At 42.4% G+C, this 14,472-nt stretch overlaps 1 protein-coding gene across 5 annotated transcripts; it reads right to left on the bottom strand.

The window, feature by feature from the left end:
• Positions 1-1,468: 1,468 nt before the first annotated feature.
• cabp1a (calcium binding protein 1a) lies at positions 1,469-13,169 on the bottom strand. Of its 5 annotated transcripts, none has more exons than XM_039620443.1 (8): positions 11,918-13,169; positions 8,649-8,834; positions 4,985-5,015; positions 3,318-3,461; positions 3,110-3,219; positions 2,957-3,031; positions 2,769-2,841; positions 1,469-2,673 (listed from the first exon to the last, which is right to left on the bottom strand). In XM_039620443.1, exons 1-8 carry the CDS (start codon positions 12,659-12,661, stop codon positions 2,648-2,650), a joined length of 1,389 nt encoding a protein of 462 aa, XP_039476377.1. In that variant the 5' UTR covers positions 12,662-13,169; the 3' UTR covers positions 1,469-2,647. The 5 variants fall into 5 exon arrangements, with proteins under 5 accessions (XP_039476377.1, XP_039476379.1, XP_039476378.1 ...); XM_039620445.1 differs by lacking the exon at positions 11,918-13,169 and adding an exon at positions 9,650-10,028; XM_039620444.1 differs by lacking the exon at positions 8,649-8,834 and having other exon boundaries at positions 11,918-13,165.
• Between the last annotated feature and the right edge of the window lie 1,303 nt (positions 13,170-14,472).

Here is a 14,472-nt window from a genome sequence, read left to right as displayed (position 1 = left end):
TCAGCGTTTGGTTGTTTGTGCATGAAAACTTCATCTTGCACTGAAAATGTAGGCAAAGCATTAAAACAGACGTGTTCTTTAACTTTGTTGGTTGCTGCACATAGTTTTGTCAGAGTACTCTGAATATGGTCAGTTTCTGAATAGTCTTACTTGTGAATTTTAATAAAGAGATTATAAAAACAAATGTATGTTTGTTTTATGGAAAATTGTTAATTTGCATGTAACTGTCAAACATGTGCCCAGTTAAAGTAGCTAAACATCTCTCTGTGTAATTTGTCTTTTGCCATATATGATTTTAATATTCTCAAAAACAAAACTGATAAAAGTTCAAACATGAAGAAGGCACAGTTAACCTCACCCACCTTCACCCACCACTCCTTGCATCTTCACTGTCACACCAGAGCATACCTCCAGTTCTCCAGGCTCTGTTGCACCTGTCCCCTCCTCTCACTACAGATCACAATGTCGTCTGCAAACATCATAGTTCATAAAGACTGCTGCCTGACCTCATCTATCAGCCTGTCCATCACCACTGCAAACAAGAAGGGGCTCCCTGATTGATCCCTGATGTAGTCCCACCCCCTTCTTGAACCTTTCTGTCACACCTACCGCACACCTCACCATTGCCTCACTGTTCTTATAAATGTCCTGCAGCAACCTCACATACTTTTCTGCTACTCCTCACTTCCTCATGCAGTACCACAGTTCCTCTCTTAGTACCCTGTCATATGCTTTTTCTAGAACCATAGATGACATTTGATGATTGTACAATACTATCAAAACATACCCAGCTAGCAGACTCACAGACATGCCCAGTACAGTATAACAGTCTTGAGCTACCTCTTTGGTCTTAAGCGAGTCTTATTGGCAACACCTTCCTTTTTTATTTAGCATGAAAATGATCCTCAAAACACTGTCAATGCAGTAAAAGCATGTCTAGATAGAAAAACACACAATGGAACATTATCAGTCATGGATTGGCCTCCCCAGAGCTTTGACCTCACCGTTACAGAAACATCTTGAATGGAACAAAAGGCAGAAACATCCTAAGAAGAGCACTGAATGTCCTCCAAAAAGCTTGGAGAACTATTCCTGAAGACTAAGAAATTACAAGAAAACTTGGCAGAGGGAGTTCAGGCTGTGTTAAAGAAGAACATTTGGTCATACCAAATGTTGACTTTCAAGCTCTTTAGAACTGCACAAGCTCTGTTTTTGTCTTTTATACCGACTGCATTTCCACGCATGCTTGCACATATTTAAATAAACCGCTGCACGTGTTTGCCGCGTTCCTAGAAAAATATAAAGAAATCAGGGTTGGCTTGTGACTTTTGAATACTGCTATATGAATAACAAATATTATAAGGAGGGTGGAGATTTGTCCTCAGGACATGCAGCAACAGCAGTCTCACAATCACTCTTAAAATGAATGCATTATAGAAAAACAAACAAAAGGTCCACACTGAAATAATCTGTTGTCAGAGTATGTTTTCATTTTGAATGAAATATCAAACTAAAGATAGTAACATATTTTCCTTGGCAACATCACCACAATAAAAGGGGCTCAAATGTAAACACCTTTTATTCTTCTACAGTTAACTTGGCGGGCTATTTTGTTTACTTTGTTAGACAGGAATGCAAATGTGCATACTGAATGTAATAAATGTCTTTGGCATGCATAGAGTTTTCTTTTGACAGCACTGACGTGTGGAGCATTACCACAAATACAATCATTGAGACACCGACAGACAGTACATTTACAACGTTATAACATCCACTGTAAATACGCTTCACATACGTTATTTCTACTGTGTAATCCCAGACAGGGCAAGGTGTGTTTCTTAAAAGAGAAAAACAATGTTGACATTGGCAGGATAGTGTCAGTTTGGCTCTACGGATTTAAAAGCTGTGCATCTTGTTCTTCTATAAATATTTCATCTGCCCTTCATTCCAGACAAGTGAATAACATACATGAAATGTATTTATATTCAGCAGCTCATTATCGTCAGTCTACTGAACTGCATGTCACACAGTGGTGCATTTTATCAGACTTTAACCGGCACAGTGAAAAACCACAGATGGTCACACAGTTAGGATACACAGTTAGGATATTGCCACCGCATGGTTTCCTCGGTGGAGCACCAATGTCACACAAAGGTCGTTCTGGTTACAGTTTCTAATATAACACATACTGGGTGAATATATAGTGGAATTTTCAACAGTACAGTGACCTTTAACCTCTTTTCTACAAACATTCGGGCTCTCGTTCTGACGCCGTTGTACATCAAAGGTGACATTTTGTGAGACGCGTAATTAGACCACGTAAAGACTAAGACACCAGCGATTTATCCACAGGGGAAGTTATTTAGTGTTAATTAAAGTGCAAAAAAACCCCAAAACATAAATTAGGTAATCATCAGCTAGGCTACAGCGAATTCTGCCTCAGTTGAACTGGAGACTTTTCAGGAAGAACACTTATTGACTGAAAGCGTGAGGTGACGCCTTCACTCCGTAACATTCAAAGGAGTTTTATTTCCAGTGTCATTCAGAGTTGGATGGCTCAGAAGTTCTCAGTATGTCATCTTGATGTAGTTAGTCTAGTGTAGAGAAGGATGTAGCTTCACATTCAGGACCGATCATTTTAATGATCTCAGCGAGACATCATCCGTACAAACTCTGAAAGGAGAGAAGAAAGAGCACGAAACTGCAACTGCAGCTCAGCCACACTCTACACTACACCTTAAACAGGTTGTCTGAAAAGGACGTTTTACCTTCAAAGTCAACAAGTCCGTCCCCATTCAAGTCCACATCCCTTAGGATGTCTTCTACTTCCTTCAGACCAACCTGAAAAAACAAAACAAAACAAAACAGGATGGTAGCAGTGAGTAAAGCACAACACACAAAAAACTGCTATTTTATTAACGATAACTCTCTTTTCTCGCTCTGAGCTGAACCTTACTTGTTGTCCCAACAGTTTTCTCATTGCGTCTCTGAGCTCCGACGTGCTTATGGCACCATCTCCATTAGTGTCGAACTGAAAACAACAAGCCGAGGTTCAGTATTGAAAACAGAAAAGTAGCTAATAAAACCACTTAAATCCAGGCAGTCTCACCTCCCTAAATGCTTCTTTTAGCTCCTTTATTCCAATCATGTCTGCAGTTTCGGCGAGGAGTTTTGGGCCCATCAACTCTACAAAATCCTCAAAATCAACATGACCTCCCACTTAAAAAAAGAGAGATTTTGGTACAAATTTCAAACTTCAAAAGACACAGAGGATACGGTTATATGTGTGATATGCATAGATGACTGCTTGTCCTTACAGTTCATGTTGATCTGTTGGCTTAGTTCTATCAGCTCCATTTCAGTTGGCATGTATCCCATGGTCCTCATGCAGTTTCCGAGATCTTTGCAGCTGATGAAACCGTCCTTGTCTTTGTCAAACTCTTTGAAAGCATCTCGGAGCTCTGTTATAAAAATAGTAACAGAAATTGTATTAGTAATTGAATTATATTGATCCCTAGATGGTATATATAAAAGATGGGTGTAGCTGTACAAGTATAGAGCGAGTGGAAGGGCAAAATTGGCCATTCTTTATTTATTATCCATTCTTACAAATGACCAGCACAGGGTGACTAATTTGATTGCACTTGATTTATGACCCCAGTAAACATGTTCCTTTTTTTCCAAAATCCTAGTTTTGGGTCTCATTCGTTACACCAGGATGTTCATTTAGTAAATTGTTGTCCCATTAGAAATTACATTGCTAATAAATCAAAGTATGATGTGGCGTATCCTTGTTTTTGCTCAAAAACACCAGTCGCTCCTCACATATGGTTCAAAAAAGCAAAAAGTAATAATAGTCAAAATATTGAACTCATAGCATCAAAATGAGTCCACAAACCAGTGGTCGAAGAGACTGAGAGTAGCCATGTCCATAAAAACAGGCATGAAGTTGTCATGGAAATCACTGCATGGGCTTCCAAAATCACTCAGAAATCAGCATCTATGAATACACGTCACCCTGCCATCTTCAGAATCAGGCTAAAGTTCTACCATGCAAAGAAGAAGAAGCGAACATGAGCCAGAAACACGGCTCTCTACTCTGTGCTACAACTCATTGACTGAGGCAAAGTAGAAAAGCTGTTCTATGATCAGACAAGTCGAAATTAATAATCCTTTTTGGAAAACATGGATGCCGCATCCTCTGGACTGAAGAAGTCGGGGACCATCCAGCTTGTTATCAGCACCCAGTTTAAAAGCCTGCATCTCTAACGGTATGCGGGAGACTGTAGAATTTGCAGCTTGCACGCCTGGAAGAGCACTGTCAATGCTGAAAGGTATATATGAGTTTTAGCTCAGCATATGGTCCAGGCATCGTCTGAATGGGATGGCCTCACATATTTAAAAAATACTGGAAACACTGCGAAACGGAAAATATGACGAAGAAGAGCCAGGACTGTTTAGCAGCTAGAATCACATATCAGACAAGAATGGGACAACATTCCTCTCCCAAAGGTCCAGCAGCTGGTCTCCTCACTTCACAGACATTTACAGAGTGTTGTTGAGAGAAGAAGAAGGGATGCGACATTGTCCCAACTTTTTTGAGATGTGTTGCTGCTATTAAATTCAAAATGAGTTCATATTTTTTCTTAAAATGATCCATTTCCTCAGTTGAAACATTTGACATGTTTTCTGTGTTCTGTTGTGAATATAATATTTGTTTATTAGATTTGCAAATCACTGCATTCTGTTTTTATTTACATTTTTGCACAGCAGACTGGGGTTGTAGCGTCTGTGCATTGATCTGTACTCTAGCCCTTTCATTTGCACGTTGTTTCCATTTACAAATCCTAGGAGTAATTTTAGACTTATGTTAGTTTCATAAAGGATTTGAGTAATTTGTTTCATCTTTTCACTCTCTGTTTTGTTTATCTTAATGGCCTCAGCAAAGAAAGAAAGTGACAGCATTAAGTAAAGGGAAACTTACCATCCATCTCTTCTGGCCTCAGCTCTCTGTCCTGTTGAGAAAAAACAGCACAAAATCAAAATTACAATCCACGAAGAAAACATTCATCATCATCATCATATCAAATACTCTTCTGCATATGTGCTCTATGTAGACATACTGATGACAATGCTGTGACTTGAGTGATGCCTGACTCTAAATCAGCAATATTTTCCATAACAGTCAGCAGACTCCAAGTAAACTTCAGCTAAAGTAAAGATGTAAGAGCAGATTGAAACGATCTCATATCGTGATGACCAAACTTCTGGTATAAATAGGCCAATTCCTATCAAGCATAGCTGGGAATAAAGACTCTGGAGATCATAGAAGAATGTGACTGTTTCTATTTTTTTTCCTGCTTGCTTACAAAGGCTTACAATAACCTTTAAAGGACAGAGAAAAAGGCAGACATATCCCAGAGTCCTCAGGGGTTAACAGCAGGAGTCATGTGAAGTCTAAACACAACACTGAGGGCTGACATTGGGCCTGAAGAGCTCTCAGATGGGAAAAAACTGACATAGAAAACAAAGAAGGTATATGAGCCCAGAGGACCAGCCAACCCAACATGAATGCACGTGCAGTCCATAAGCAAAGCCTCTGTCAATCAGTCACTGCTAATACATCAACCATTATCAGTTATCCAATATACTTATGCTACAGAAAAAGCTGAACTGCTTTGCAGTGCAACATATCAGAGCAAAACGTTTCAAAGACGCTTGTTTGTTTTATGCAAATCACCATCGCGATCAGTCACCACAGTGCAGACAGGAAAATACATGAGCTGTGGATTTTGTGTGTTTTTACAGGAATAGGTTGACATTTAGGGCAATAAAAACGTTTCCCCTTTCTTGCCAAGAGATAAATTACAATGACATCATTCTCATGTCTGTATGATAAATATGTTGACTCAGGGGGGAAACAGCTAGCCTCAATCTGTCTGAAAGTAGCAAAATCCACCTATCACCCTCTAAAACTCACAAACTAACATATCACACCCTTTTATTTACAGTGTGTTGGAGTGCACTTGCTGCTCTAGCAATAGTTAAGCAAATAACCTCCCTAAAAGGGGACCTATTATGTTTGTTCCAGCTCTATATTTTTGTTGGACTCAGCTGGAGTGGTTGTGAATATTTAGTTCAAAAAACCCTTGTTTATCTCAGAAAAAAAGGACCTTAAATTGAGTTTTTAAGGCAGTCTGAAGCTGAGGTTTTAGCCACAAGGATTACTTCTAGACACAACATTCAACACCTTGATAACACAGATATCTAATCATCCAACCACAAGGTTGTTTGTACCAGAGGTTGGTCTGGGTATTTTAGAAACAGCTGATCTGCTGGGATTTTCCCCACACAACTGTGTTTTATGTGGTTTGCTTTATAGATAATGGTCTGAAAAAGAGAAAATATGCAGTAAGCAGTAGTTCTCTGGATGAAAACACCTTATTGATTACACAGGCCAGAGGAGAATCGCTGATAGGAAGGTGACAAAAACTCAAATAAAAATTTGTTACAACCAAGCTATGCAGAAGAGCATCTCTGAATGCACATGTAGAAGACCACTCAGGTCAGCTTAGAACAGGAAACTGAGGGTACAGTTTACACAGACTCACCAAAATTGTGCAACAGTGTCATGGTCCCCGTGCCTGCTCGGCTGGCCCTGTGTGGCTACATGTGTTGTTTTTGCCTCTCTCCTCTCTTCTCTCCCTCTCTCTCTACTCGCTGCCTGGGCGGAGCTCATAGTGGGCTCCTGGCCTTCACCACCTGTAGGCAATCACCTGTGGCTCCTCACCTTGTTTGCTCTCGCTACTTAAGGCTGTGACTGAGAGCATCTCGCCGCTGGACTATTGAGTAACGCTCATTTCTCGTGCTTGGTTTGGAGATCTGGACACCTAAGCCTGTTCGTGAGTGCCGTAGTGAGAGTGGCGTGCGTGAGGAAAGGACCTTTCCAAGCGCCGCCCTGCCCGAGTGGGGTGGAGTAAGAGAGGACACTTTTCCCGATTCTTCCCTGTACCCCTGGGAACCCTGGCCCCTTCTCCTTCACCAGTGTATAGTGCACCAGGAGTGTGTAAATAAAACCTGTTTTCTGTGATTTCAGTCTGCGCCGAGTACTCCCTGCTCCCTCGTGACAAACAGAAGACTGGAAAAACCCTGCCTGACATGATGGGCCATGATTTCTGCTGTGAAATTTAGATAGTAAGATCAGAATTTGGCCTAAACAACATGGATGAAAGCATGGATCCATCCTGCGTTGTATTAAAGGTTCAGGCTGGTGGTGTAATGGTGTAAAGAATTTGAATATATTAATGTATTTTCTTGCCTCACTTTTGGGTCCTTTAGGACCAACTGAGCACCATATAATCACCATAGCCTACCTGAGTATTGCACATTGTGCCCATCTTCTGATGGCTGCTACCAGCAGGTAACACACCATACCAAAAAGCTCAAATCATGTCAAACTGGTTTAGTGAACATAAACCTGAGTTTACTGTAGTAAGATAGCCTCCGCAGACACCAGATATCAATCCATAAGAGCACTCTTAGGATGTGGAGAAACACGTGACTCTCATCATGGATGTGCAGCCGACAAATCTTCAGCAACTGTGTGATGCTCTCATCTTAATATGGATCAAAATCTCTGACTTTCCCACACCTTGATGAATCTGTGCCATAAAGAATTAAATCAGTTCTGAATCAAAAGTGAGTCCAACTTGAACTAGCAATGTCTACACTACATATACACATTATCCATCTATTTTCTACTGCTCAACAAATTCAGAGTTGTAGGGGCTGAGGCTCATCCCAGCTGTTACAGGGCAAGAGACAGGATACACCCTAACCCTGGACGGGTTGGCAGACTGCTACAAGAATAACACAGAGATAAACAACCAATTACATCTACAGTCACTTTAGAATCAAAATTAACTGAACCTCATTCATGCTTTTGGACTGTGGGAGAAAGCTAGAGTGCCTAAAGAGAATATACAAACTCCACACAGAAAGGCCCCAAGCTGGATTCAAACCCACAACCTTCTTGCTATGAGGCAACAGCGCCAGCCACCATACCACCTCTATACACTGTACAGCAAAAATGGAAAAGCATAATAGGTCCCCTTTAAATCCACAACATGCCTTTCCCCCCTTTTTATACTTTTTTATATGGATTGAGCGAACAAGCCGCAGCATGTTAATTAATAGAAGCTTAAGCGGTGCTGGAAGGCGTATGCTATTATCATTGGACAGGAACAGGCTTGATGTTTGCCCTTCTTTTTTAATCTTGGCACTAAGCTAACTAATCCAGCTCCAGCTACACATTAACCTGACAAGCAGAGCAGTATGTCAGAATGCTGCTGTAATATTTTGTGCACTCGCTGCACAAACATGCAGATTTTTGATGTTAAAGAGAGAACAAGAGAGACAGAGAAAAGGTGTGTCTGCATTGCTACAGCTGGTTATCCATGTGTGACACATGTTTCTGGGTTACATGCATTGCATTTATTCTTTCTGACCTTCTTCTTTGCCAGTGAATTCCAAGCTTATAGCTGAAAATGATGTACAATAAAGTTGTAGATTCTTTAATAATTGCAGAAATGACAGCTTCTCTGACAGGAAGGAGTCATTAAAGAGAATTTTTGTCCAGACTTACGTACAGCCTGCCTGCACTTTGCCATGCCTCTACTCAGGAAGACACAGGATTGTCCCAGTATGTTGCTCACGAGAACGCAGTTTTGTGTCACCGAAACAATGGAGTCCTGATAAGACCCAAGATACCCAGACTGGCCCATCTCCTCACAGGACAGCACCACTCTGACTCTCCGCTCAGCATCCTGGAGCATCTTTCCAGAGGGGTGCAGAGACACAGCAGAATGGAACAAAGATACAAGTTGAGAGGGGAATCGTGAGCTCATATGAGAAAGTCACTGTAGACCTCCTGTATACTTTGAGGGATGACACAGCTGAGCTTGGCAGAGTAGAATAATACTATCTAAGAATTATATATCACTGCCTGTGTGTGTGTGTGTGCATGTGTGTGTGGTGGTGGTGGGGTGCAAGTGTGTATGCAATAGAAACAATGTGGAAAATATGAAGACACGACTGAAAGGTAAATACATCAATAAACCAGCACGCTGCCAACTTTCCACTCATCGTTCATAACAGTTTACTCGCCACATTTTATGGACTGCCACCTCACACCTATACAGTGTCACTGGAACAGTAAACATACACACAGAAGCAGAGAAAAGGCAAGTGAAAGCACCGGGGAAGAGGTTACACATATACTGATCACTGACAGACATCATGACACCATGTCTTCTACAGGAAAGCAGTTCTTGATGGTAACAAAGATCTGCAAGTTTCTGAAACCATCAACCTGACTTGAGTTTAACAAACTATACTCCAGAGCAAGGTTACAAAGCAGTGCAGTGCACATCTGCAGAATTAAACAATGAGTATGCATCTAATTAATAATTAGGTGCATGCTTCTTGCACTACCATGAGCATTTGCAACAAAATAAACAGAAACATCTGCAGAAAACCATGCACCACCTATGCACCAGTACCGTCTACTTCCATTTGCAAGTGCTACTGTAGCTAATACAAGAGCTATGAAGGAAGCTGAGAAAGGCAGAGTGCAGCAGCATGGGCTTACCGTTCTAAAAGGCCAGTCTAAGCAGTTTCCCATACCAAAGGAAAGAAGAGGCACCGAAAAGGACCATGAGGGCCTTCTCTCCGTTAAGCTTGCACTCTGGGTTCTGAGAGGAGTGTAAACTCTGGTTTCAACAAGACCCATGAAGCCCGGGCTTCTAACCTGTTCCTACAGCCGAATGGGAAACTGTGAAGGATGCTGTTCTGCACTATGTGGAGTGTAGCAAAAGCGAGACCAGCAATGATATGGAACGAGTGAGAGAGAGTTGTGGGGGTAGGGGTAGAACATAAATGAGGGCGGGAAGTGCATGGACCAAAGAAGGAAACAGAATTATGCAAGGAAAAGAAGACATGTGAGCGATATTTCACCCGACTGTCACACTAACCAGACTACTATAAACAGCACGGACAGCTCCAAACAGATTAACAGACCTCCAAACATGAGAATAAATGAGAGAAATGGCATAAACTTTCCTACAGCAAAACACAACAAAGCATTAACAAATGTAAAGCCGGCGAGTAAACCTTTACGTCATGGTTGCATGCACCCTGTGAGGGTTTTGGAAAATCTGTAGCAGGCAAGTTTGGAGGAACATTCTGTGATGACCTATTTACAGCTTTGTTTTCCTCCTCGGATGAACTCTTGCTCCAGAACAGTTTGTCAATGTCCAGCCTTCAGATTGCATTTGAATTCATTTATGGCCTTTTTATATTTTATGAATTTGGATTTTTTTTTCTCTCTCTGCCTTCCACCCACCCACACACACATCATCCTTTGCCCTCTGCAGGCTAGAGCAAGGTCACGCTGACCTACAGCAGCCACATGGCACAGGAGAGACACATATAGAAAGACTGTGAGAGGCAGGAATACTGTCAACATGTAGTCCAGCCATTGCAGTGAAATGTATATCTACAAGTGTAAGTGCTCATTTTCATGTGTATTTCTCTTCTGTGCTGCTAAACATAAATTTACAATCAGTGCAATGTAAATCCTGCTTACTTTGTATGTACTGCCAGAGGCACCATGTGTATTGCTCAAACCATGCGTTACATCTCTGCCCATCAGTGCTTCTGTAGCTGTCTCATCAAAGCCCCCTTTCAGGTCATGCTAATGTTTTCATAGAACTGCTCACAGACTGACTCACGGGTTATTTGTAGAAATGGCTTTTGTACTACAAAGCAATAGAAGATGTTTCTCTGGAAGCCACAAAGGTTGATCTCCATGTTCCGGTGCTGAGCTTATTTTACGACCGAGAGCTGCCTATTTTGGCAACATATGTAAATCACTCCCTGATTCATAATCTGACTAAAACCCAAACACAATAAAAGCAGCAAATAAACTCTTGGCCTTTGTGGAAGAGAAAGAAGAGGAAAATGTCCTCAGTAAACATCATTATCAGCAGTTTAAGCAGGAAGCTGGAGCTTAGTTTGGATTTTTCTGTGTAAAATGAAACCTGGCTGCTTTTATACATACCCTCCACACACACACACACACACACACACACACACACACACACACACACACACACACACACACACACACACACACACACACACACACACACACACACCAAAATAAGCAAAAGTGCAGTACTGATAAAAATCCAAGCACATTAGGCTGAACTCCTTTCTTCTGTATAAATAGATTTGTCGCCCAAAATAGAAGCCCCCTCATCATCAGCAGGAACATCTATTTTATTTCCTTCAGTCACAAAACAGAAAACGCAGCAGTGTGCCTGACAGACTGATGCTGGAACATGAATTAGTTTTTTTTTCTTTGAACAAATACACATTAACACATGTGAGATTTTCACCTCTCTGATGTTGGACCATACCCGATTGAGCAAACCTGTAGGAGGAAGAACTGTAAAATTATATAAGAAATGAGATGTTTAGACGGAAGCTTTTCTTGTACGTCCAGCAGTGTCAGTGTTTGCAGACAGCATCACAGGACACACTGATTGCACACAGGACTTCAGGGAAGCCACATGCACACTTCACTACTTCATATCTGTGTGCACCTCATGCATAAAAATATACTAACAACAAGGCGGCCTTCAGCAGAGAAGCCTCAGTGAAATCAATGCAGATATAGTTAAAAAAAAGAAAAAAAAGGTTTCTAGTAGCGTTAAAAAATCAATAATCATTTTCATGCCAGTTATGGAAATAGGGTGTCACTGTCACAGCTTGCAAAATGAAATTTACCCAGCTGTTGTGTTCTAACTGAGACCACACTACTGCTTTAATTCTCCCGTATATTTCAGGGCCTTACCTGCCCAAAGAGTGAATTGAGGATGGTGCGTAAATTAATATCTGATGCACAAGAAGCAGCGCTAGATCTTCGCGAGCGACGAGAAGACCTGCTGGACAGCGGGACCAGGGAATAAGAGGACGGGGATGGACTGCTGACCTGACCGCCGCTGTTGGCCGCACTGGCCCCGTTGCGGTCCCTCGGCTCGCAGAGGGGAGCCCTGTCGTCATTGCTGTCCGACAGAGAGGGCACCCTGGGGACCGGGCGGGAGTGCGTGTGACAGCGGCGGGGATGCTCGGGTTCGTCCGGCCCCGCTGCTGCCGGACGCTCCTCTCGGTTGTGCTTCCTGCGGTGGTGGTGACGGTGTTTTGATGTCCTGGAGCGCTCCCTCACACCTCGGCCTGCATCTCCGTTCGGCTCCGGCGGAGCGGAAACTTGGCTGTGAGGAGCATGTGACTTGCACTTGCCCCGAGTGGCTGCATTATTACTACTGTCCTGGCTGCCGACGAGGGAGGGATGGCACAGGGGTCTCCGGGCACTGACGTCGCACTCGGCCGACCAGAAGGATTCCTCGGCTTTGCTGCTGCTGCTCAGGAGCGCGGCGGGACGCTGGTTGTGATGCTGATGCTGCTGGTGGTGCTGATGGTGGTGCTGACTTCTCCGGCTTTCTGCCGTGTGCTCGGGGAGGTGTGTCGGTCTCCTCGCGGCCGAAGACGATTTCAGTAAGGAGGTCGTGGAATCAGATTTTGGAAAGGGGGTACTCATCGCGGCGAATCTGGTCCGGTCTCTGTGTGCGGGCTGCTCATCGACACCATTTGCCGTTTTCTCTCCATTGTCGGAACATATTCTCCCGCAGAGCCCGCTCGCTTCAAGTTGAGCTACCACCTGATTGCTGTGCGGCAGCGGTGCCGGAGCGCGCGCAGACCGTGAAATATAGGCTGCAGAGCGCGTCACCTTCTCATTGATGTGAATGTCTGTTTGTGTGACATCGGCGGTGATGTAGGTGAGGATGGTAGTATCCCAACACAACACGGTGGTCTAGTTTTCAGTGAGAGAATAACAGATACTAATCTGCTCCTTAAATTTTAATTCAAAGACTCTAAAAATAATAACGTGAACCACAACAGATTGAGAGAAAAAATATCACAGGAGCTTTAATTAATGAGAGAACTATGCATTTGGATAATATTTACCTAAAACTGAGTAAGTGACTATTCTGCACCATCAGGAGCATGGCTAGAGCGGGTGTGGTTCAAATTTGTTTTTGGCCAGCATCCCCGAAAATTATGTAATGGTCAAGGTGGTGGGAGGGGGTGTCGGGATCTGGATCCACCTCGTCCTAAACATAAAACTTTATACCCTATAAAAAGTTATGTTGCTAATGTTTTATTAATGTAAACTGCCCAAACAAACAAGCAACAAAGGCAGAAGGAATAAAAAGAAAGCATAATTATGCACTGTGAGCTCTTATGTAAAACAAAAGACTATTCAAGTTTTGAAAATTGAACTCCCCCGTACATGTCTCACAGTGGTTTGCGCCGTTTTCTAACTCTTTTACTCTGAAAAGTTGCGTGTTAGACAAAGGAAGTGTGAGACCCTACACTTTCTGCCACATAGGCAGATAAACATAGTTACACATTTCTGTATCGAGTTAGATTGTCTTCCTGTTGCGTCATTGTGACCACCAAAAGGAACTGACTGCAATAAAGTAGCATTTTTAAAGCATTTTTCTAGAGTTACTGACCAATCGCAGGAGTTTGGACTGCAAGCCAGATTTAACCTCAGTGATACAATATTATATACTACATAAACTTTAGGTACTTTGTTTATATAGTTATGGGAAAACCATGGACTGTGGGAGGAAGCAGATTACCCACAGGAAACTCATGCAGGTACAGGAAGAACATGCAAACTCCACAGAGAGAGGCCCCAGCCAGGTCTCAAACCAGGAACTTTAGTGCAGTGAAGTGACAGTGGCTGGCAGGGGTTAGCACACTTTACTCACACCAAGAAGGGAAGGTTCCTGGTTTGAATCCACCTGGTGGCTGGGGCAGTTCAGTGTGAAGTTTGCATCTCCCCCCTGGTGTGGGCTTTATCTGAGCACTCTGGCTTCCTCTCATGTGTCCTAACGCATGCAGTCAAAATTATTAGAATTTCAAATGCTCTGAATTTTCAGGTTTTCCCCATGCTACCAGATTCAAAAGAAAATCTTGGAAACATCTCCGTTCTGTGAACAACACAGTCATCAGCAGCACCTATGAGTTCACACACTCTTTGATTATAAGAGAGATACATTTTTTGTATGTTTTTGCACTTACCTGCTTATTATTTACAATTTTTTGACTCAGTGACATCAGTGCAGTGCATATATCTTTTATCCACTGATAATCCTTGTTTGTATATATGTTGCTTACATTTCAATAACTATATAATCATAAAGGTGGTCTAACCTTCCACCAACATCAACTATTACTGAATTGACTACTATGTCAATGTTGTGCCTATGAAGGGTGCAGCTTAGACAACCACTGTTTCCTGTTCTGTGGCATTGGCATCAGGCCTTGAACAATCAGAGC

Source organism: Oreochromis aureus, linkage group 12 (assembly GCF_013358895.1).
Source record: "Oreochromis aureus strain Israel breed Guangdong linkage group 12, ZZ_aureus, whole genome shotgun sequence".
In the NCBI taxonomy this organism is placed as follows: domain Eukaryota; kingdom Metazoa; phylum Chordata; class Actinopteri; order Cichliformes; family Cichlidae; genus Oreochromis; species Oreochromis aureus.
This window is presented reverse-complemented; position numbering and strand designations above follow the sequence as displayed.